At 38.6% G+C, this 21,685-nt stretch overlaps 1 protein-coding gene across 3 annotated transcripts in view; it reads left to right on the forward strand.

Annotated features, from left to right (window-relative positions):
- The first annotated feature begins 915 nt into the window (after nt 1–915).
- The window catches only part of ccdc141 (coiled-coil domain containing 141), a 55,361-nt gene continuing 34,591 nt past the window's right edge, over nt 916–21,685 (forward strand). For all 3 annotated transcript variants that reach the window (XM_053495812.1, XM_053495811.1, XM_053495813.1), the window contains exons 1-7: nt 916–1,247; nt 7,553–7,675; nt 13,654–13,845; nt 15,156–15,264; nt 17,191–17,444; nt 19,048–19,167; nt 20,006–20,200. In XM_053495812.1, coding sequence (XP_053351787.1) covers nt 1,146–1,247; nt 7,553–7,675; nt 13,654–13,845; nt 15,156–15,264; nt 17,191–17,444; nt 19,048–19,167; nt 20,006–20,200 — 1,095 coding nt within the window. In that variant the 5' untranslated portion in view covers nt 916–1,145. The remainder of the gene's footprint in view (nt 1,248–7,552; nt 7,676–13,653; nt 13,846–15,155; nt 15,265–17,190; nt 17,445–19,047; nt 19,168–20,005; nt 20,201–21,685) is intronic.

Genomic DNA, 21,685 nt, shown 5'->3' on the forward strand with positions numbered 1-21,685 from the left:
AAAACATTATAGAGGAACTTCTAAATAAATGATGAGATGGTGTAATGCTCCCAAAGTTACTCTTACCACTTCAAATTACTTACTTTCCTTTAACAGCAATCCCATCTTACAGAAGTTTTTTTTTGTTCTAATAAAAGAATGACACACTTATCATTTAATAAATGCTTTCATTAGTATGGAACATTAGCAAAACACTTGCTCCAACTTGTTACCAAGAAACCTCAAAGCTCTTGGTCCTTAAGATGTCAGACAAGTGAAGGGCTTCAAGTTACTTTAGGAGCGTTACCAAAGTGCTGACACTGGGGACTCCTTCTATTAATGGGAAGTACAGTAGACATGCCTGTACAGTCATCTCCACCGATGAGAGAATGAAGCAGTGCTGTGGTGTAAGAAGAACGACAGATGATTTCATCATGCGGCTAGTTTCCATGAAAGCGGTCTTTTGTATGCAGACGAATTATTATCTGTTGCTCAGAGGTCCATTTTTATGTCCTGTTAAAGGTGTACACTGAAGACACTTGGTGTTTAAAGTCGACATAAAGAGACATATGGTCTCTGAGACAGCGCATTAGGCTGCAAGCGAAGTGAAGAATCCTGGCTGCAAAGCAGACTCTAAAACTTTATTAGCTGTATAAAATCCTTTATCTAGATAATAAATTTCTTTTCTATTGTTTCAATCTAATGTAAAGCCTCGAAACCTTTACAGCTCTTGACAAATTCAAATGTCTCAAAGCAAAAATAAATAAACAAACAAAAGGTTAGTAGACACAGCACAACAGGGAGACACAGGGAGGGAGGGAGGGAGCATGGAGGGGCCCAAAGTCACCAAACTTAGGGGTGTGTCAAATTGCTTTCAGTGCAGCGTGATAAAAGCCGGTGGATATTTCTATTTTTACCTCGCTGTGCCTCGGCCCCTTCAGCTTGCTCCGCTGGACTAAAAGCAGCTCCATAACTGCAGACTGGATGAGAGCGGGACAGAACGTGTGGGACATGTAGAGGCTGTTGCTTTAACTGAGCTTTTCCTCCTCCCTGTGTTTGGGTTTCGGACGCCTGTGGAATATTGCAGAGACGAGCAGTGACAGAGAAAGCTTAGAGTTAAGGATTACAGCGAGTTGACCCTCCTGGCTGCTGTTCGTTTGAGGGAAATGTCGAGCGAAGGTGACCTAGGAGGACAAGCGTCCACCACAACGCTGAGTACCGTGGCAGTGCAGGCAGGAGATGCACAGATTATTGTAACTTTATTAAAGGTACCAAAGTTTGGATGCTTAATGTTTAAAATCAATAGTTGTACCTTGATTATAGACTTAAATCATTTTGAACATTCAATAGATAGATAAAAACTAATTGTAATAATATAGATTCACTAGGGACAAAGGGTTGTGACACATCAGGGTCTGTCTTTATTGAACCTAAGAGATGCATATGAAATGATATATGTACAGTGTATAATGCACTTTAATCATACTTTTTCTCTGATACCTTTCCATAAATAACTTTTTTTTTTACATCAGTCTATAAAATTACACTCTGCACAGATAACTTGATGCTGTCTTAATTAAACCTTTGGAAATGTTGTCTGTATGTAAAAATACTCGCATGTAGAAAATAACTCCTATTAGGTTGATGATAAATCTTTAACAGCAAGTATTATGCCTTATGTAGCCTTCGCTGAAAATAATCGAGTAATGTTAAGTAGTGTTTTGATATACAAGCTTTGAGTGTAGGGAAATCTTTCATACCTGTCACTTACAATACATCTTTAAATAGTCCTGTAGGAAATTGTTATGTTAACATACAAGATCAATCAATCAATCAATCAATCAATCAATCAACATTTATTTATATAGCACTTTACAGAAACCTAAGTTGAACCAAATGGCTTCACAGCACTAAAAATAGAAATAAACATACAAGAACAAAATAAAACAGAGTTATAAATAAATAAATAAATAAAAATATATAAATAAAAAATATAATAATAATAATAACTAAAACAAAATGATAAAATTATTTAAAAAAACATAAAATTATTAAATATTAAAAGCCATTCTAAATAAGTGAGTCATTAGTTTTGATTACAGCACACAATGTGGTGTCTAGTCCAGTGTGAAAACAATTCCTCATGCTTCCAGAACCACTCTTTACCCCATGACATAAGGGCAGAAAAAATCCATAGATGTGTGAGTGAGCCCACTTGATTGGCTGAGAAGAAGCTCCACTTAGAAGCTTTTAATGTTGGCATAACACAGGAATGATGGTACTTCTCACCATTTCTTTTCTGGACAAGCGTTTTTCCAGATGCCCCAAACAATATCAGAGAAAATGACTTAACCGCAGTCCTCAGCAGTCCAATCCCTGTACTTTATGCAGAATATCAGTCTAATCCTGGAGACAAGTGGCTTCTTTGGTGCTCTTCTTGAAATGTACTGTATGATGTTGAGCGCTACCATCAGTCCGGTTTACATTCTGTTAGCAATGCTGAAGGCATCCAAAATATACAGTAATCTCCTTTGAACAGTAGCGATGTATCTGCTACTTATGCTCTGTAAAGCCTTCATGGCAGCTCTAATCTGAGATGATGTTAATTGGCAATTTCTTAAGCTGGTAAATGAACTTCTCCACTGCAGCAGATGCAAGTCTTCCTTTCCTGGGAAGGTCTTCATGAGAGCCAATTTCATCATGGAGCTTGATGGGTTTTGCAAATGCACTTGACACAATACTGTTGCAAGAACTGTTTTGAACAGCTGACCTTCGTGTCTTAAAATAACAACTGACTGCAGTTAGTGGTACTTGATTACATAATGCCATATGTGTTATTTCATAGTTTTGAAAAATGTAGTTTGAATGCATCACTAAAAAAACAAACAAACAAACAAACACAAAAAAACAAAAAAACATGGAGAACCATCTTTTTCACTCATATTTACAGTATTGTCATAATTAATGATTTAACTCTGGGGTAGATCCGGTATCTTGTCTTTCCTCATCACTAATCTGAAGTGACCTTGGTTCTTCGGAGTTCTGATATGAGCGAGTGTGAAAAGCCATTCAGCCATTTAGATCCATCAGCATGTGGGAGGCATTGACCATCAGTGAAGACAAATTTCTGTCACACGAGTTCTATGTATCTGGCAGTGGCCAAGGCCACTGCTGCGTCATCTATTACAGCCCGACCTTAATGCTCCTGTAGGAAAAGCTCCGCAGCCGTAGAGACTATACGTGTCCTGGTGCCCGACTTAATTTTGTTGTTTATCAGCTCCTTTAGCAAGCATGAACACTGTGACGAATCCCATCCATTACACAAGCTCTGAATTATTGATCAGGAGTCTAGCTGTTCTCTTTTGTGCTGTTTGTTGTTGTCAAGAAAAACACACACATTCACGCTGAGATTTTCCAGAGAACTGGCTGCCATTAAGGGTATGCGCTTAGCAGAGAGCCATGCATGCCGGCATAATGATCGCTGCCAACACTCTTAAAATATACAGTGTAGACAATTAAATAGCCATCTGTCTGTATATCTGAAGCTGCCTTTCCCGCATTTGTGTCACAATTTAAACAAACCACAGCAGCTGCGCAAAGTCGCCAGTGTGCTCGAAATGGCCCTGAGATTTGAGTAATGGATGTTTACATGGGCAAGGTTGGGATAAAGGCTAACTAGCATGTTATTGTGCATCATGTTGTAAGAGGGAATCATAGATACTATACACATGCTAGAGTAATGTATATTGTTAGAAACTAAATTCCATAGATCAGTTTCATTAGATTGATCGATTGATTGATTGATTGATTTCATTGCAAAGACCAGCATCATAGTATTTTTCACCTTAATTAATTTACCATGTTTTGTATTCTCTTATACATTTGTATGTCACAAACTTGCTCTGGTAATTAAAATTATTCAGTCTCCTTCTCTTTTATCAATACAGTCAATTTGCATTGCTTGCGTACTTGTTACAGGCTAATCTAGCAAGCAAAGTTTGCTAGCTAAAGAGGTTGCCTAGCTAGCAGAGGCGGGACGTAGCTGAGTATATGTACTTCATTATTGTGCTTAAGTGCGTATTTTACTTATCTGTACTTGTACTTATTTGAGCCGGTTTATTAGGGGATACTTTTTACTTCTACTCCATATAAAACTTTTACTTAACTACGTTTCTGCAAATTGTTGCGTTAAAACTGCAAGTTCACGAGAGAGAGAGAGATTTTTTTCATGATAAAAGGCTACTGTGAGCTGATGCGAGCCCTGTACTTTTGACACTTACTGTAAATAAATTTAAAGGTGATTACTTCTGTACTTAAATTCAGTAAATTAAGGACTTCTACTTTTACAGTACTTGAGTAATATTTGCCTTAGGGAGTCGATACTTTTACACAATAATATCCATAAAGTTACTGTAGCATTAATAGCTTTAACATTAGGAAGACAAAAAGTACTTATGTTATCTCTTTAGCCACTTTTTAAATATATATATATATTTATACGTTGTATAAGATCTTTGTTTTTGGTTGGTTGTGTACACAAATGAATATCATTAAAGTTGCTTGGACGGTTAATAGTGTGGCGTGGGCGGGGCGGCGGCTGACGACCAGCATGTCTTGCGGGGATGTTGGTGTGTTCACCATGTTGGGAAAAGGTGTTTGGGTTAGTGGCTTCGGCCCTGTTTGTGTGTGTGAGGGGGTGACGTGTGAAATGTGCTCCAGTTCAGGCTGACGCTGAATTGGATGTAGGCTCCTGAGTGAAGGTGCTGCTCATGCCATACCTGCTGTGTGCCTAATAAAGTACTCCCAGCCATTGCATTGGGCAGCAAATAAGCTCACTCGTCTCTCCAGCATTCTTTCCGGTGTAAAAACGCTACAATATTTTAGCTTGTAACTTGCTTCTGCTTGGGACTCTTTCTAAAAATCTTTGCAGTAAGGTTTTATTTCGAACTTAATAAGTGGTTTAATAATGATGTGATGATCGATTATGTCACAATACACTTGAAGATATTTGGGAGAAGGCGTGGTTGGGATGAAAATCTCGTCTCCGTTCTGGATTGTATGTGTCGTGTTTGCTTGTTCTCCCTGCTTGGTGGATTTCCTCTGGTTTTCCTCTGGTTTCCTTTCACAGTCGAAAGACAAGCACTGTAAGTTGACTGGTGTTTCTAAACTTGCCTTGCATATTGTTTGCGATTGGGAGTGTGAGAGCGTGTTCTTATATCCAAGAAGCCCATCCAGGATATACCCCACATTATGCCATGGGTTCACTGGGATTGGCTCCAGGATCTGCACAATCTTTGATAGAATAAGCGGTTTTATACTACTGTATATTATACTTCTGTATGATATTTTAAGTTAAAACATTTTGCACCCTGATTTCCCCCCATAATGTAGTCATATCATATTCTCACCCATCTTTTAGTAAGTAAGTAAGTAAGTAAAGTTTATTTATATAGCACATTTCCCTCAGCAAGCTGACCAAAGTGCTTAACAAAATCAAGAGATAAAAACATAAAACAAACAAATAAAACAAAAAAAAAAAAATAAAACAATAAGACAGTAAAACATAAATAAAATCCAATTAGAAAGCCTGGGAGTAAAAGTGTGTTTTCAACATTGTTTTAAAAATTGTAATAGATGGAGCAAGACTGATGTCCAATGGCAATTTATTCCAAAGACGGGGGGCGGCGACTGAAAAAGCCCTATCACCCTTTGTTTTTAATCGTGATCGAGGGACAACTAAAAAAGCCCTGTCAGAAGATCTTAAAGATCTGGAAGATGAAAAAGGAGTAAGTATATCTGTGAGATAAGAAGGGGCTTGACCATTAAGAGCTTTAAAAACAAACAACAACATTTTAAATTGAATTCTAAAATAGACAGGAAGCCAATGCAGAGAAGCTAAAATTGGTGTAACATGATCAGTTTTCTTTGCCCTGGTCAACAGCCTTGCAGCAGCATTTTGTACCAACTGTAAACGTGCAATAGATGACTGAGGAAGACCCAAGTATAATGAGTTACAATAATCAAGACGAGAGGTGATAAAAGCATGAATGACCTTCTCCAGGTCTTGAAAAGACAAAAATGATTTCAGTGTCGAAATGATCCGTAACTGATAAAAACTATTCTTAACAACTGTATTTATTTGCTTGGTCAAGCAGAGTTCAGGATCCACTATGACACCAAGATTCCTGACCTGGGTGGAGACTGAGGAGAAATGTTTACCAAGCTCATTGATAAGATCACCTCTCAATTTTAGGGGTCCAAAAACGATAACTTCTGTTTTATCTTCATTAAGTCGAAGAAAATTATCAGATAACCATTTCTTGATATCCGCAAGGCAGGCCAATAAGGGTTCAATAGTATCGCCAGCTTTCAATGGTAGAAACAACTGGGTATCATCAGCATATAAATGAAATGAAAGGTTATGCCTCCTAATAATATCTCCCAAAGGCCGCATATATAGATTAAAAAGAAGTGAACCTAAAATGGATCCCTGTGGTACTCCACAGATAATAGGAGCAACAGATGAACAGAACTTACCTAACTCAACAGAAAAGGACCTGTCCCTAAGATATGAACTGAACCATTTCAAAGCAGTACCCCTGATCCCAAACAAATGCTCTAACCGCCAAAGAAGAATATTATGATCGACTGTATCGAAGGCAGCTGTAAGATCAAGAAGCAACAGAACTGTATTTTTGCCACCATCAACCACAAGTAAAATGTCATTTAATACTTTAAGCAAAGCAGACTCAGTACTATGATGGGCAGAGAAACCAGATTGAAGAGGTTCTGTTAATTTAGCTGCATTCAAAAATGAGGTCAATTGTAAATATACAACTTTCTCCAAAAGTTTTGATACAAATGAGAGCTTAGAGACAGGTCGATAATTATCGAGGCAACTTTCATCCAGCCCTTGTTTCTTAAGCAAAGGTTGAACAACAGCATGCTTAAAACATTCCGGGACTACCCCAGCAGCTAGGGATGAATTTATCAATGATTGAATGGCAATACCACATTTTTATAGACATTTCTTAGTTTTTTAGTAATTGTGCAAAAAGTCTTTTAGTAACATGATATATTTTTACCAACTAGATCAGAAAATCGAGACTCTCAGTATGGACTTAATCTTTACCGAACTAAAAATCCACGGTGAACAAGTTTCTTTAAATACTTTGCGCATACACCCAGTGCAACCACCTCTAAAATTACACATGAAATAAAACTTTTACACACACTTTCACTATAAATGTCAAAATTGGAGGCACACCTCAGCCTCACCTTTAGCTTGGCATTTTATTGGCATTACACCCACGAGCATTTATCTCTGACATTTACTTATTAATTTAAACAACAGCTTAGATTAAATGCCAACCCCAAGACACCCTTCACCCTTTTCATACAAAACTACCTTCATTATAGAGAGTAAATATGTACGTTGCATTGTGGAGATAGTAGGGAAGTATTTACAGTTCGCAGGAAGTGTACCCGCAGGTGTCGTGTTTCACCTCTGTGTAAACACGGCCTCGGTTTGTCGTCTCTGTGTCTATTCATGTGTGTGTGTTTGTTATTGCAGTGTGGAGAGCAGCTCCAGCTGCAGCTGACTGAAGCTCATCCCGACCTCCTGGAGATCGGAAACAATCAGGACGAAAACAAGAAGCTTCTGGACGAGCATGATGAGCTGCTGGCCAAACTAAAGGTGCAAAATCGCCATTGTTGCATCTCCTGATACTGATATCTGACTACACGTCCTATTAACCCACTAACGTGAAATAACATTAAAGTAATATACACACAACATAAAAAAAAAAAATACAGTATGGTTTCCAAAAATGTAGGGCATCTTTCATGTCAAGACAAGTTACATCCTTTCATCTTAAAATATCCACCCATGCTTTGTAGCGGACAAAGATTACACGCGATGGAAGACTATCACATACAGAAATCTTTCCTCTAGCTGTTTGCCTCCAACAAATATCCAGAGATGTGTTTAAGGACACGGTGAGACTTACAGTCTTCACTGCATAGCTGAGAGCTCTGATATCACAGTATGTAGGTGGTGGTGATCTTGAACAACCAGAATGATTCACTTTCGCTCACAAAAATTGGATTCCGTTCCATTCCCTACACTTTGACTCCCAACGTTTCAGTTCTTCTTCTAGTGACACTTAAGGTTATATAACTGATATACAGCTGACATAACGGATAAGCTTGTGGAGAACGAGGAGACTGGAAGTAGGCATAAGAGAACAGAGTGTCATCTTTATTTTAGGGTTCTGTCTGTGTTTCAGCATGGTCATCTCCTTAACTGAAATAACTTTGGTATGTAGCTTAGCTCTTATTAGAATTAGAGTGAGGATAGGTTTACAACCCAGACGTCTAGCTTTGCTTCACTACTGAGTCTGCTACACTTCATTAAGTGTTTGTTAATGCATTTATAATTGTGTGTTTCGCGCGTGCACTTATCCAGAGCGACTTACGAAAGTGCTTTGAGGTTTCTGTCATTGGATAGATCCTTACATTGATTACTACTGTAGGTGTACATGTGGTCAAGATCCAAATCTACTTTTACAGGCAGAAGCCATTAGGTTTAAACTTGATGTCTCTAATGATTGAGGCCAGGGGTAGCTCAGTGGTTAAGGCATTGGACTACGATTCGGAAGATCCCAGGTTCAAACCCCACAACCACCAGGTTTTTGGGCCCTTGAGCAAGGCCCTTAACCCTCAACTGCTCAGATGTGTAATGAGATAAAAAACTGTAAGTCGATTTGACCCCAGTTACGCTGGGATATGCGAAGAAGGAATTTCACTGTGCTGTAATGTATATGTGACAAATAAAGGCTTAACTAACTTAACTTATAAGAGCGTCTGCCAAATGTCTAAATGTAAATGATTAGGGCTCTGGGTTACTGATCAGTGGGATGGCGGTTCAAGCACCAGTTCCGCCAAGCTGCCACTCTTTGGCCCTTGCACAAGGCCATTAACCCTGTCTGCTCCAGTCGGTGTCGTATCATGGCTGACCCTGCACTCTGACCCCAGTTTTCTAACAATCTCAGACATACTACGATCAGTCCACAACAGTCCTCCACCAGGGGATTATCAATTATACACTGGTTCTTTTATAGGTTTACTGGTATATAATTAATAATCATAGACACCAGCGCATAAACTGGTGAAAACGTTCATGCTAGCTATAATAGAAAGGTGTCACAACACTGCACCACAGCCCGCTGTGTATGGGGCTTATCAGGCAAAGAGTTCAAGGTTGTTTCCCTGGCCACCAGATTTCACAGATCTTAATCCAGTCAAGCATCTATGGAGGCCTCACACCACAACACACAGCACCTAAAGGTCCAACGCCCACAGTACACCCCTGGAAGTCTGTACGTACTGTAATATCACAACTTTTAGCTACACAATAAAGACTGTAAGCTGTCATGAAATGATGGGTTAGGGCTGCGCCGGTGGAACAAGAGAAAGTTGCACAATCCTGGGTATAATGTTTTATGGGTTTTAATGTTATGGCTGTACAACAAAAATAATTCGATTGTGCTGTACTGTATATGTGACAAGTAACTGCTGTAGAGCAAGGTTGTCAGTAATTAATGAAACAATAACTGGATTTTTTTAAACAATAACAATTATAAAGTCAATAACTTGTACGATATCACTTTGCATAAGGTATAGTCTGGGGTACAATACTGTATGTGCACTTTTATAAAAAAGAAAATAGCTGCTAAGTTTAACTGAACATCCTGGAGAAACCTTTATTTATTTATTTATTTATTTATTTATATATTTTTTTTACTTGAATTTTTTTTTATTTTTTATGTAATACGCTGCTTTCTTTTCTGGCCTATAGAATTTTTTGCTGGAATACTAATGTTGGGGAAATCTGAAATGTTTTTATTTTATTTTATTTTTTTTAAATAAACATAGTATTCCTGCGAAAAATTTAAGTCTGGCAGTGTGGCTTACTAGACACTTGCTAAACAGCGAGTAAGAAAGAGAGTAATTAACTCTATAACAGTCATGGCTCTGTTGCGAAACTTAAAAAGCAAACAATAAATGAGATTGATCATGTACATTTTCTAGTAGAAGTGGCTTGATGATTAGAACTGTCGCCTTGCACCTCCAGGGCCCGGGTCCGATTCCAGGCCAGGTTTGATTTCATGCCTCTGTGTGCATGTAGCTCAGTGGTTAAGGCATTGGACTTCGGAAGGTCTCAGGTTCCAAACCCACAACCAACAAGGTTCTATACTATAATAAAATAATTGATTCTAAACCCAGATAGAACCTTAAAGAGTTGAACAGATTCCACATCATGCCATATGTTCAGCATAGTGTATAGTGAGCTTAATAATCTAAACTGTTAAAGCTTTCCTCATATTGTAACACAGCACTGCACCGCCCGGTCTGGATCATGTTCTGCTCACAGGTTCGACCTTCCAGCCTTTGCTGTTCTCATTTTTATTGTTTTCCGCCTGCACAGGGCGTTCTCATCTTCGTGACGGCAAACTGTGATTTATATTAGTTCTACAGAATGCACTATTTATTTTTTCCAGGCCTCATTATCCTGTAGCTCCTGCTCTCCAGTGCTTTTTTCATGCCAGCTGCCTTACTCTCAGCTCTGTCAGGTGTCTAAAGCCAAAATAATTAATATTTCAATATATTGAACTGGAGAATAGCTGCTAATATTCCATATTTAGTGCATTTGCATAAAGTTTAAACAACAGTAAACATCGCAGTAAGCACTGACAACTTTCAGACTGATGGACAATAGAAAGTAGCGAATAATATAATATAATATAATATAATATAATATAATATAATATAATATAATATAATATAATATAATATAATATAATATAATATAATAATAACAGCAATAGTAGTGCAGGCTCACTCTTTCATTTCTGGCATTTCTGTACATTTACCACTTTATAGTATGAATTAGTCGGGTTTGAGGAAATGTCAGTCAATCAGGAGGTAGTGGAATTACAATAACTTTCCTAATAAGTAAAAATAAATAATTCAATAAATCTGTTACAGATCAGGGTGGAGTGATGCAACCTGACCCAAAGTGAAGTCACTTTCATGATGATGTGGATTACACAATATCAGTGCGCCAACGCCTACATTTTCTATTAATTAAATGATGACATTTTGATACTTTTATCCATGCAGAGAGATGTTTAACGGTCTAATATTTTAGTATTTTAATAAGAGAACACCGGTCTCTAACCTTCCTTACGTGTGCCTGTTCATGCTGCAGATGAAATGCCATTTAGATAATGCATTTTCTCTTTAAATACCATAAACTTCCTCTGTTTCACTCCCTACATGCATGCCTTTCCAGTTTCTATGCAAATGATCTATTGCTGAGCCATGAACACCTGTGTAACAAGCTGGAGGAGGGGTTCTTCTTATATGAGGTCACATTAGTAAAAAAAAAATCTAATAAGGTTGTTTTTTCTTTTCTTTGTTTTTGCTTTTGTTGGAGACCTACAGTATCCGAATGTCTAAAAATGACCTTAAAAAAATCTGCATAATTGCTCCTTTAATGCTCTTGTTATCACTTACGGTGTAGCAGCTAGAAACAGTTTAACCCTTCTTTACCGTATCTTGGCATATCTTAATGTAAATAAATTAATTGCATGTCATTTTACTGAGAACCTGCAAAGTGTAAACTTCTTAAATTTGATGCCAAAAAAAAAACCCTTCTATTTAAAATTCTGACTGTTACAAAGCACGGAGCACTGTACTCTTCTTTCATAATTAATATAAACCTGCATTAATATAATGTAATCTGCAGCTGCACTTCTGTCTGAAATGCTGTTCTAGAAAAGTAATCAATATGATCATCTTCTGAGTAATTATATATATATTATCTGACTTTTTCCCCCTGCTTTTGGCACTATTACCCAGAATTATGTAAAAGCCACACCCTTGAATTTCTAAATTAACACCTGTCAAGAAGAGCCGCTCTCAGTATGGAGATGGAGAACAATAGTCCCTGGACAGAGGGCGAAAGTAAATGTGTGATAGCACTTTGAGAGGTTGCATCAGTACAGGCAAGGCTGGAGGAAATGTACAGAAACAGGGTGATATGTGAGGAAATATCCTGATCCTCCGGCAGCGTTACCACAGCAACCAATGCACACAGGTCGACAATGTTTCAGATTTGGGCGGCCAGTCTGACCAGAGCCAAATCCAATCACATCACTTACAAGTAACCGTGTGGACAGTCAGTCCTAAAGATCAGATTTGTGAAACAAAAGATCAGATTTGCCTGCAGTCTGAAGGCCTTTGTGCTGGAAAGAAATATAATCAACTTTGAGGTGGTAACGGCTCATTCACACACTACTGGTCATTTGGGAACGCCAATTATCCTAATCTGCATGTCTTTTGACTGTTGGGAAGAAAACAGATTACCTGCAGGAATCTCACCAAGTACATGCAAACTCCATGACCCGAGGTGGGAATCGAACCCGGAACTAGGGGGTATGAGGCGACAGTGCTAACCACTTAGCCACCTCTCGCAGCCTGAGGTCTAGAGAGAGCTGATTAGCCGAGCTCTCTCAGAGGGGAGAGATGAGAGGTACTTCGTTCTCCCACATTGATCACGGCTCTACAGCCAATCAGGGGCGTCTGTGAGCTCACGTAAGCGGAAGGAGCGGATAACGTTGTCCTCCGAGTGTGTTACGCCGCCCACAACAGTGCATGTGCAAGCAGTTCGAAAAGATGCGTTTGGGTAGCGTCAAGTGGTTAAGAGAAAACACGCGATAGACTGAGTGGCAGTAGTAGCCTTAATGTGGAGCCCCCTAGTGACGGGGAGGAATTGGACACGACTAAATTAGGGAGAAATCTGGCAAAAAAATCCCAATCCGCATTGTGGGCTTTAAAAAGAGATAAATAAAAAGAAAATCTGATGACTGACTTCTATTGTATGTATGTATTTTTAATTTTATTACCTATATTGTAATTTCTTAGTTGTAAAACATTTTGACACTGCCTTAGATTTGCTTTTACGTATCCAGTAACACAATTCCAGCTTAGAAGATTGAGGGCTGATTGCTCGTGGGGTTAAACAATGGCTTATATGGCGTTTCTGACGGCTTGTCGGTATGTTTGGACTCCGGAAGATCTACGCTAGCATGATTATTTGTTTTCCAGATAAAGATCAAGGTCCTTATGTGAGAGTTTCGGGCCAGTGTAATAGAACTAAATGCGTTTAGTGTAGTGTAGTGAGATTTTGGCCATTAACATTGTCTTATTTTATTATGCGCCATAAACAGGGATTTAGTTTTTTATGGAAAAATATTTCATGGTTGATTTGAATGCACCATAGCGACTGTAAAATGCTTTCACTTGCTCTGGATTAGCATGTGAAACAGAACTGTGTGCTTATCCAGTGGGAGGACGAATTTAAAATCCAATCTTGCAAATGAAGCCTTTCATTAAAATCAAGCTTTTTCAGCGAGCAGTACACTGATCATTTCGACTGCACAAATCATCTGTTTAGCCAGTAATTCTTCCAATTATTCGTCTCTCTTCAGCTGTTGGTGTTTCATCACATTGAGCAGCGTGATATGAGTAATCAAAGTCGAATTACTTACCAAAGCAATATACAGTAAAACTGTGCATGTGTGTGTGTGTGCGTGTGTGTGTGTTCAGAGGAACGAAGGAGGTGTGCGGGCGCTGCTGGAGAAGGCGGATAAGGCGGCGGAGGAGAAGGAGGGTGAGGAGGATGTGTACCAGGCCATGGCCCTGTCTCTCAACCAGGCCTGGAAAATGTTAGTGAGCCACCTGGAGAAACGGCGCTCACTACTGGAGCTCGCCTGCCACTTCTACGACCGCGCCCTGGAGGTGAGAGTTAGACGCGTGTGGCATAACTAAGAAATAAAGTACTGTATATTGTTCTTACTTGTAAGGGAGTTCAAGTAGTCAAAGGCAGGTGGTGAAACTACACCTTTTGAAACACTTCACACAAGCCAGTGCCAAGACCAATGCTTTCGTGAAGACACGATGGAGATTAGTGTCTCTTGTTAATAAGTCTGTTGCCAATATAAAGACAGTAAGAGACAGAAAAGTGATTGAGATGATGGGAAAAAAAGAGAAAAGTGAAAATGCAAAGATGTAGCGAGATGGAAAACTCATAAAAGGAACGATGATGGAAGAGAAAGAAGGGGTGAGTGGGTAAAAGAAGAGAAAGAGGATGAATATAGTGAGAGTGAACGGAGATGGTGTAGTGGTTAGCACTGTCGCCTTGCACCTCCAGGGTGCGGGTTCGATTCCTGCCTCGGGGTCTGAGTGGTTTTCTCCCACAGTCCAAAGATATGCAGATTAGGATAATTAATGTTTTGTTGTGAAAATGGGTCACCACGGTCCCTATTTGGACGACAGAGGTTCCTACTGTAGATAGACAGATGGAAAGGAAGAGAGAGGATGATGAGACTGTGTATGAATAATTAAAAATATACCAGTCTTTCATCATCATCCATCTTCGCACTGTTTCTCTGTTCAGAGTTGATGTTGAGGTTGTGTGTTTGCTTCACAGCTGAACCGAAGACGTGTGTGTGTGTGTGTGTGCGTGTGTCAGTCGAGTGCTTAATTTACTTTCAAAGTAACAGCTGTTTCCTCTGTGTTTTTTTTTTTTTTTTTTCCTAAGCCAGTGCTTTGATATTAGTTTGGGGAATTCACACTGAGCTGAAATTAGACATAAAAGAACAGGGCAGGAATGAAAACATATAAAGTCCTTTGCGGATCGGACTGAAAAAGAAAAACAAAGATATTTGTGCTCGTGTGTGTTTTTATTTATTTTTTTTAATCCGATGAGAACTGCGACAGAATTCCTGCCCTGATGCCTGTAATAAATGAAACTGGAATAAATAAATCTTAAAACACAATAAACTTTAAATTAAATTAAAGGTGTTATAGTTATAACTATAATAACATTATTGCTGACTTTGGATTAAACAGATTCTCTGTTCTAACAGGGAAACCTGTCGGAATTAATCACACATGCAGTGTGTAGGGGTTAGATAAAAAAATGTCTAAGTGTTCCTTAAAAAAAAAAAAAAAAATCTGTGCCCAGCATGCATGTGTTAATTAGGCATTAATAGTTGGACATTAATTAGCATGTCTTGTTTATTCTCGTCCTGTCTGGGTGAGTGTAGTTCGCTATTAAGATTGATGAAGCGGAGGAGCTGCAGTGTGCTGGACGCGAGCTGAACGGGGACATGGGTTTAACTGAGCTGAAGCACAAATACAGCAGTATGAAGAGAGGTGAGTGGTGAGAGATCTGTCTGTCTGTCTATCTGTCTGTCTGTCTGTCTGTCTGTCTGTCTGTCTGTCTGAGTGGATTTCCTCTGGGTTCTCTGGTTTCCTCTCACAGTCCAAAGACATACACAGTAGGTTGATAAATATTTCCAAACTGGCTGAGTGAGTGTGTGTGCCTGTTCCCTGTGAAGTATTGGCACCCTTCCTGTAACCCTACACAGGATAAGCTGGGTAGAAAAAGGTCTGTCTGTCTGTCTGTCTGTCTGTGTATTGCATTAATATTTAATTTATCTGCCTGTTACATCGTCATTATATTGACTAGTTTATCTTTGTGTCTGTTAGCCTGTCTGTCTGTCTGTGTGTTACATCATCATTCTATTTTTTCTGTCTGTCTGCGTATTGTATTAATATTCAATATATTTATCTATCTCCGGCTGTGAGGCTGTATGTCTGTGTACTGCATTTTCTTTTCTATTCTATTCATCCTAATGTCTGTCTGTATGTCTGTCTACATTATCATTCCATTTATTTGTCTGTCTGTCTGTTTGCATTATTATTCTAATTATCTGTCTGTTTGTATATTGAATAATCATTGTATTTATTCATTTGTATGTCTTCCTGTCCTGCATATTATATCTCTATCCACAGTATATCTCTGTCTGGGTACTATAGTACCTTTAGTTTGTTCATTTGTCTAGTTTACTGTATCCAGCTAATCATTTAATCTGTCTTTTTGTTTATTGGACATTTCAGTTTTGTTCGCTGTCTGTTATTCTGTCTTTCTGTTAATTCTATTTTATTTGTATAGCGCTTTTAACGATCGACATCGTCGCACAGCAGCTTTACACAATCACAATAATTATTTAAGTTTGTATGAAATGTGAATGTGTATAAATCACATTGAATTATGATAAGATTGTCCCTGATGATCAAGCCGAGGACGACGGCGCACAGCGATAAGGAAAAACTCCCTGAGATGGTAAAAAGAAGAACCTTGACCTAAGAGGGAATCCATCCTCATTTGGGTGATAACGGATAGCAGGGATTGATCTGCATCATACTATCAATCTCGCAGTCTGTTATTGTTGACTATTGTTCTATTAGACAGTTTACGTTGTTCTTCAACCCCTTTAAATTGCCTTTATTTTATTGTATTAGTTTTCTTTTGAGAAATGAAGGCAATAGAGTACAGAGGTAAAAATGTTGAACAGGGTAGGCCAGAACACAGACCCGAGTAAAGTGATGAGTAAAGTAAAGTGTACTTTCATTTAAGTAAAGGGGTTTAAAGGGTTGGGGTGAATCACTCAGAGAAGGAAGGAGGGGAAGTGAGGTTTAGGTGAGCTGGTGCTATACAATCGCACGATAGCAGCGGGCGGTCGAGGTTGGTCGACGGTCATGATCTCTTTTCCTTGGGTGAATGACGGGCTGGCAGATGGTAAGAGGCGCTGGCTGTTGGCCCGCTGTCACAGCAGGATATCGAGGCGTGCTTACACTTAGCTCCTGAGTGAACATGACCCTCGACCTTTACTTCATCATAATATGTGTGATGAGAATCCAGATGTTTAGTACTTCCTGCGTTTTATTTCTGAGAGACTCCAGAGTCAGAAGGGAGCAGTGTATTATCCTCGCCACACTGACAGATCAGACTGTAATGATGAAGAAATACCACGGCACCATTTTAATCATGAAGCTAATCTCTGGAGTGATAGTCGAATAAAATTTAGATATGTCTGTGTGAAGTAAAAAAACTTACTGTAACTTTTTAACCCCTTCATCCACACCTAGCAAATATTTTTCCATAAATCATATTTTTTTTGAGAATTGGCTTTTTATTTAATTAATTTTATTATTAATAAATTATTTAAACCTAGAGTACACCTGGACATTTTAAGGCTCACCAAATGGACTTAATAAAACTCTGTAAACCTTCAGGGCTGCTGGAGAAGTCCATGTTGGCGCTGAATAAAAGTTACGAGTTGTTGGATTTCCTGAAGCGCTTCGAGGCCGAGGAGGCGCTGAAGTACGGCACCGGGACACGGGGTGCTCGGAACAGCTACAGGAATGTCAATGGACTGATGGAGCTCCTGCAAGACCGGCGCAGGGCAATCGACCTGGGGATGACCGAACAAATCCGCAAACAGGAAGTGAATAACGGGATCTCTGAGTGGGAGAGACAGGAACAGGAAGTAAGTAACTTGAGAGTAGACGTTATTAAAGCAAACTAAACAAATATGACTTTTTTTTTTTAACTGCAAATGTTTTATGTATGTATAGATATAATGTTTTAGAGTAATTAGCTATCAATCTGGTAATGTGTGTTTGTGCTCTAGCTCCCCAATCAACTAGGTGTAAACGTGTTGCATCGGTTCATTTGTAACTGCGGTGCGAGCAAAAAGTATGCCCCGTTTTTGATTTGCACGTAAAAAAACAGCACGCAGTATGGAAAAGTGCTTTTTTTTCATGAACAAGTGTGTAAGAATAGATAAAGAAGTGTGTTAAACTTCGGGTTTAAACGCAGAGCACTGCAATCCAAAGCATGACGATGCACGTCCGAATACTTCTGCCCACACTGTCAACACTCTGCAAAAACTTCGTTTTCAGGTGTTAAAGCCTCCTCCCTATAGTCCTGATCTCACTGCATCGGACTTTCATCCGTTTGGTCCCCTGAAAGCAGAACTACGAGGATGAAGATTCACTTCTGATGAAGAAGTGAGGACTGCGGTGCATTCATGGCTCGCAGCTCAACCTCAAATATTTTTTAATGAGGGGAAAAGCTTGTTGAAAGATGGACAATGTTTACTGAAAAGCAAGGACATTAAGACACAAAAAATATGATGTATTTGCCTTTTCTAAAAGTTAATTAAAAAAAATATAAATTCTACATCCAGAGTGCGGATAATTTTTGACTCACCCTCATATTTAATTAAATAGCTCTGGTTCCTCATCACGGCAGTTTTGCTTTAACTAGATAATCGCATGTATTTCTGAGGAATTTATAAATGTACCCATTTGGACCACTTTCTGTTCTGAAACGCGCACACATGGCACTACGGAGGGACGAAACATCAATGATCATCAACAGATTATGAATATTTTTGTTTATTTAACCTGTTGTTTTGCTTTGGCAGCACATATCCTTCTGGTGGGAATAGAACCAGTGTTAAGCTGGTGACCAACAGTTAGTGTCATTAACAGGTGTGCAAGTAGTTTCAAATTCTTACCGATACGATATAGACAGAATATGAGGAGAATAACCCATGGAGGTGGTGGACGGTCCTGCAAATCCCCTAAATTCTCTTTATGTCCCCACTTATTCCGCTTTAAAACTGCCTCAGCTAATTAAATGTTCAGGGGTGGAATTTCAAATAGTGTAAAATGGAAAGCTAGTGCACTAGGTAGGGTGTACAATGCCTTGTTCCACACACCAAGTAGTGCTCATCAGCTTTTACATTTTTTTCAATGTCTCCGGATATAGTGTTGCATTCCCCCATCTCTGCACAAGAACTGTAAAGTTTTCATCATCACTCCGGTTCTATAGCCATTAAATACTGCCTAGTTAATTTTCACCCACCCTGTAATTAATCATCCCAGTGTTGTTATCTAAAGTTCTGCTCACAATGTTCTACCTTTTCCTCTTGCAACGTTGATTCCTCCTACCGTCTCAGTGACATCCCCTCTGCTCTTGGCCTCCCCTTGAGGATCTGTATCTCAAAACCTCTGGAGCTGTTCACAGTCTCTGTTTCTAAAAGTCCTGTAACTGTCTGACCTCTTATCCACGTTGCCACGCAGGTAAGACGTTGGTTTAAGGAAAATGCCGACCTGTTCTTGGAAAGGAATCAGCTTGGCTCGTCCCTGTCTGAAAGTGAGGAGTTACTGCGGGAGTATAAAGAATTTGAACTCAAAGCCAAGGTAGGACTTGTTTTCTAAGGACTTTAACAAGCACTACAGATGAGAAGTAGAAATGTCTGAAACTGTTAACACTCTGCACACCTAACTGATTTATTCTGTAACTAAAATGAGTCTTTGGATTTTACAGCACAAGTCTGTGTATAACATTTATTGCCGTATGGGTAAGGAAAAAAAATCAATGAAACTTTTAGTAAAAGTTAATTGTGGTTGAATAAGTGTTCACCTCATTGCTGTGAAAATCCCTAATTAGTTCTGATGCAATGTTTTCGAATTTGCCAAACTTGGAATATTCCACAGACCTCCATTATATTCATTGTTAAAAATAGAAAGAAGATGGCACCCTGCCTAAATAGGACCGGACCATCCACTTAATGTTAATGTCAGTGACCAGATAAAGAGGAGATTAGTCAGAAAAGCAAACTAGAGATTAAGTGGTAACTCTGAAGGAGATGGAGGAATCCACAGCTAAGATGAGAGAAGCTGTTCAGGACAACTCTCCACAAGGCTAGGTTTTAAAAAAAGATAGGAGGAGGAGGAACAAGTGAAATCCTTTAAGTTGAGGATAAAAAAACCCTGTCGAGAATGTTTTCTGGTCTCAAGAAACCTATATTGAACTGTGGTTTAAATTGCTACATTTTACAAAAATCCAACCCTGAGATCACCTGCAGTGAAGCATGGTGGTGGTTGCATCATGTTGAGATACCCCTGGCCTCTTAGTCCAATTAAAAATAAATCAACTAACTGTTTTTCAGTTTTAAGATCATAGCTTGTCCTGTAAATACTAAATACAGTCTACTGTTGGTATTAAATCTCTAATGTGTTTAAATGCTCTATGCAGCAATGGACAGTTTTAGTGGAGCGACTTCTCCAGCAGGCATCCGAGCTTCTTTCATTAAGTGATCAAGCAAAGCTTGACTCCATTGCAGAGAAAAGTGAGAATCTGCGCACCACAAACGAGCAATTCCAGGGTCTGATGATGTGTCGAGTGGGACAGCTGCACGAGAGCAACGGCTTCTTCAGCAGTGCTAATAAAGTAAGTGAGCAAGGCAGTAAAAGGCAGCTATAATTATAACTAACAACCCTGATGACTTGGCTATTTAAGCTTGTGGTTTAATATTCTTGATCCATCACAGAGAGTAAATTAAAGATACCATAAAAAAAATACGCCCACGTTATGCTTCCTCAATTAACTAACTGAATATTGCCAATTAATAATACGTCCCTTTGATTAAGTAATGCACTCCTTTAATTTCATAATTATCTCCCATAATATCTCCCCTGTTGATTTCAGAAATTATGAGGATGTTGTTAGCAGCGCAAAATAGCAGATTATTAATGTTTTATATAATGATTAGCTTTTCTTTTTTAATCTTTTCATTTAGCAAGTATATTTAACACACACTTGTTCTTTCTTTTTATATTATCCTTCTTAAAGGCTTTTACATACATACATACCGACATATACAGTACACACATATACATGGATACGGATGGGTGGAGGAATGGATAAATATGTAGATAGATATCTTAATGACCTCATATGACATCTAAGCTATTAAGATTTGGATTACCGTTTTCTCTCAATTTACCCAGAATAAAGTTTGACAATACCTATTTTATGCAATGGATCACTGTCTGAATGACCCACCAGTCTAAAAGAGTGTAATATTAATTTGTAGAATGGAATGAAAGATTGAAAGGCACTGTATAATATCTAAATGCAACTGTTATTTTTATGAGCTAATGCATAAAAGTGGATTGTGAAATTATTTCAGGTCTGAAAATGTTTAATATCTAAAGCATAAACTGTATAAAGAGAACTAGACAAATCCTCCGTTGTCGATATAATGGTTGACACTGCCTAAATCCTGGTTAATCAATAAATGTGCAAATAGAAAGAACAAATGGAGGCTGACCTAACACCATAATCTAACGATCTTAGCTTTAGCTAAGTTAAAATGCAAACGTGGCTAATGTTAATTTATACACCAATACTTTTGAATGATCTCCATAATTCATACCCTTCACATTGTCCTGTGTGGTAACTTATACATTTCTTGTCGGAAGTTAAGCTACAGTGATTCCGGTCATCTGGTAAGAGACGGCTAGCGGCTGTAATGCAGCTGTTACTCAAATTAGCCGCACCTGTAATCTATATAAATAAGCGAAAGGTTTTGTCTGTACGTTGGTTAGAACTCATTCTTTCAACGATATCTTTACGTTTTATACATTAGAGGACCCCAAACCAGTCTCAGATCACTTTTTTGTCCGTTCATCTGTCCAGACAGATTTCGTCACAGCATCATGCTAAACTGGTATATAATGAAACAGAATTTAATGAAACTTTTGCAGTACTTCGATATCTACCTGAAGTTTAGCCCTCACCATAAGTGATATCAAAATGTTGAGTAAATGCGATGTTACGAACAGTTATTTGCCGGATTTAATAATCTACTAAAATAAGCTACTAATAAGCTATTTGCTCAAAGTAAACAAACACCTGCACTAATAGATATTG

This window comes from Clarias gariepinus, chromosome 5, assembly GCF_024256425.1.
Source record: "Clarias gariepinus isolate MV-2021 ecotype Netherlands chromosome 5, CGAR_prim_01v2, whole genome shotgun sequence".
NCBI classification, from domain to species: Eukaryota; Metazoa; Chordata; class Actinopteri; order Siluriformes; family Clariidae; genus Clarias; species Clarias gariepinus.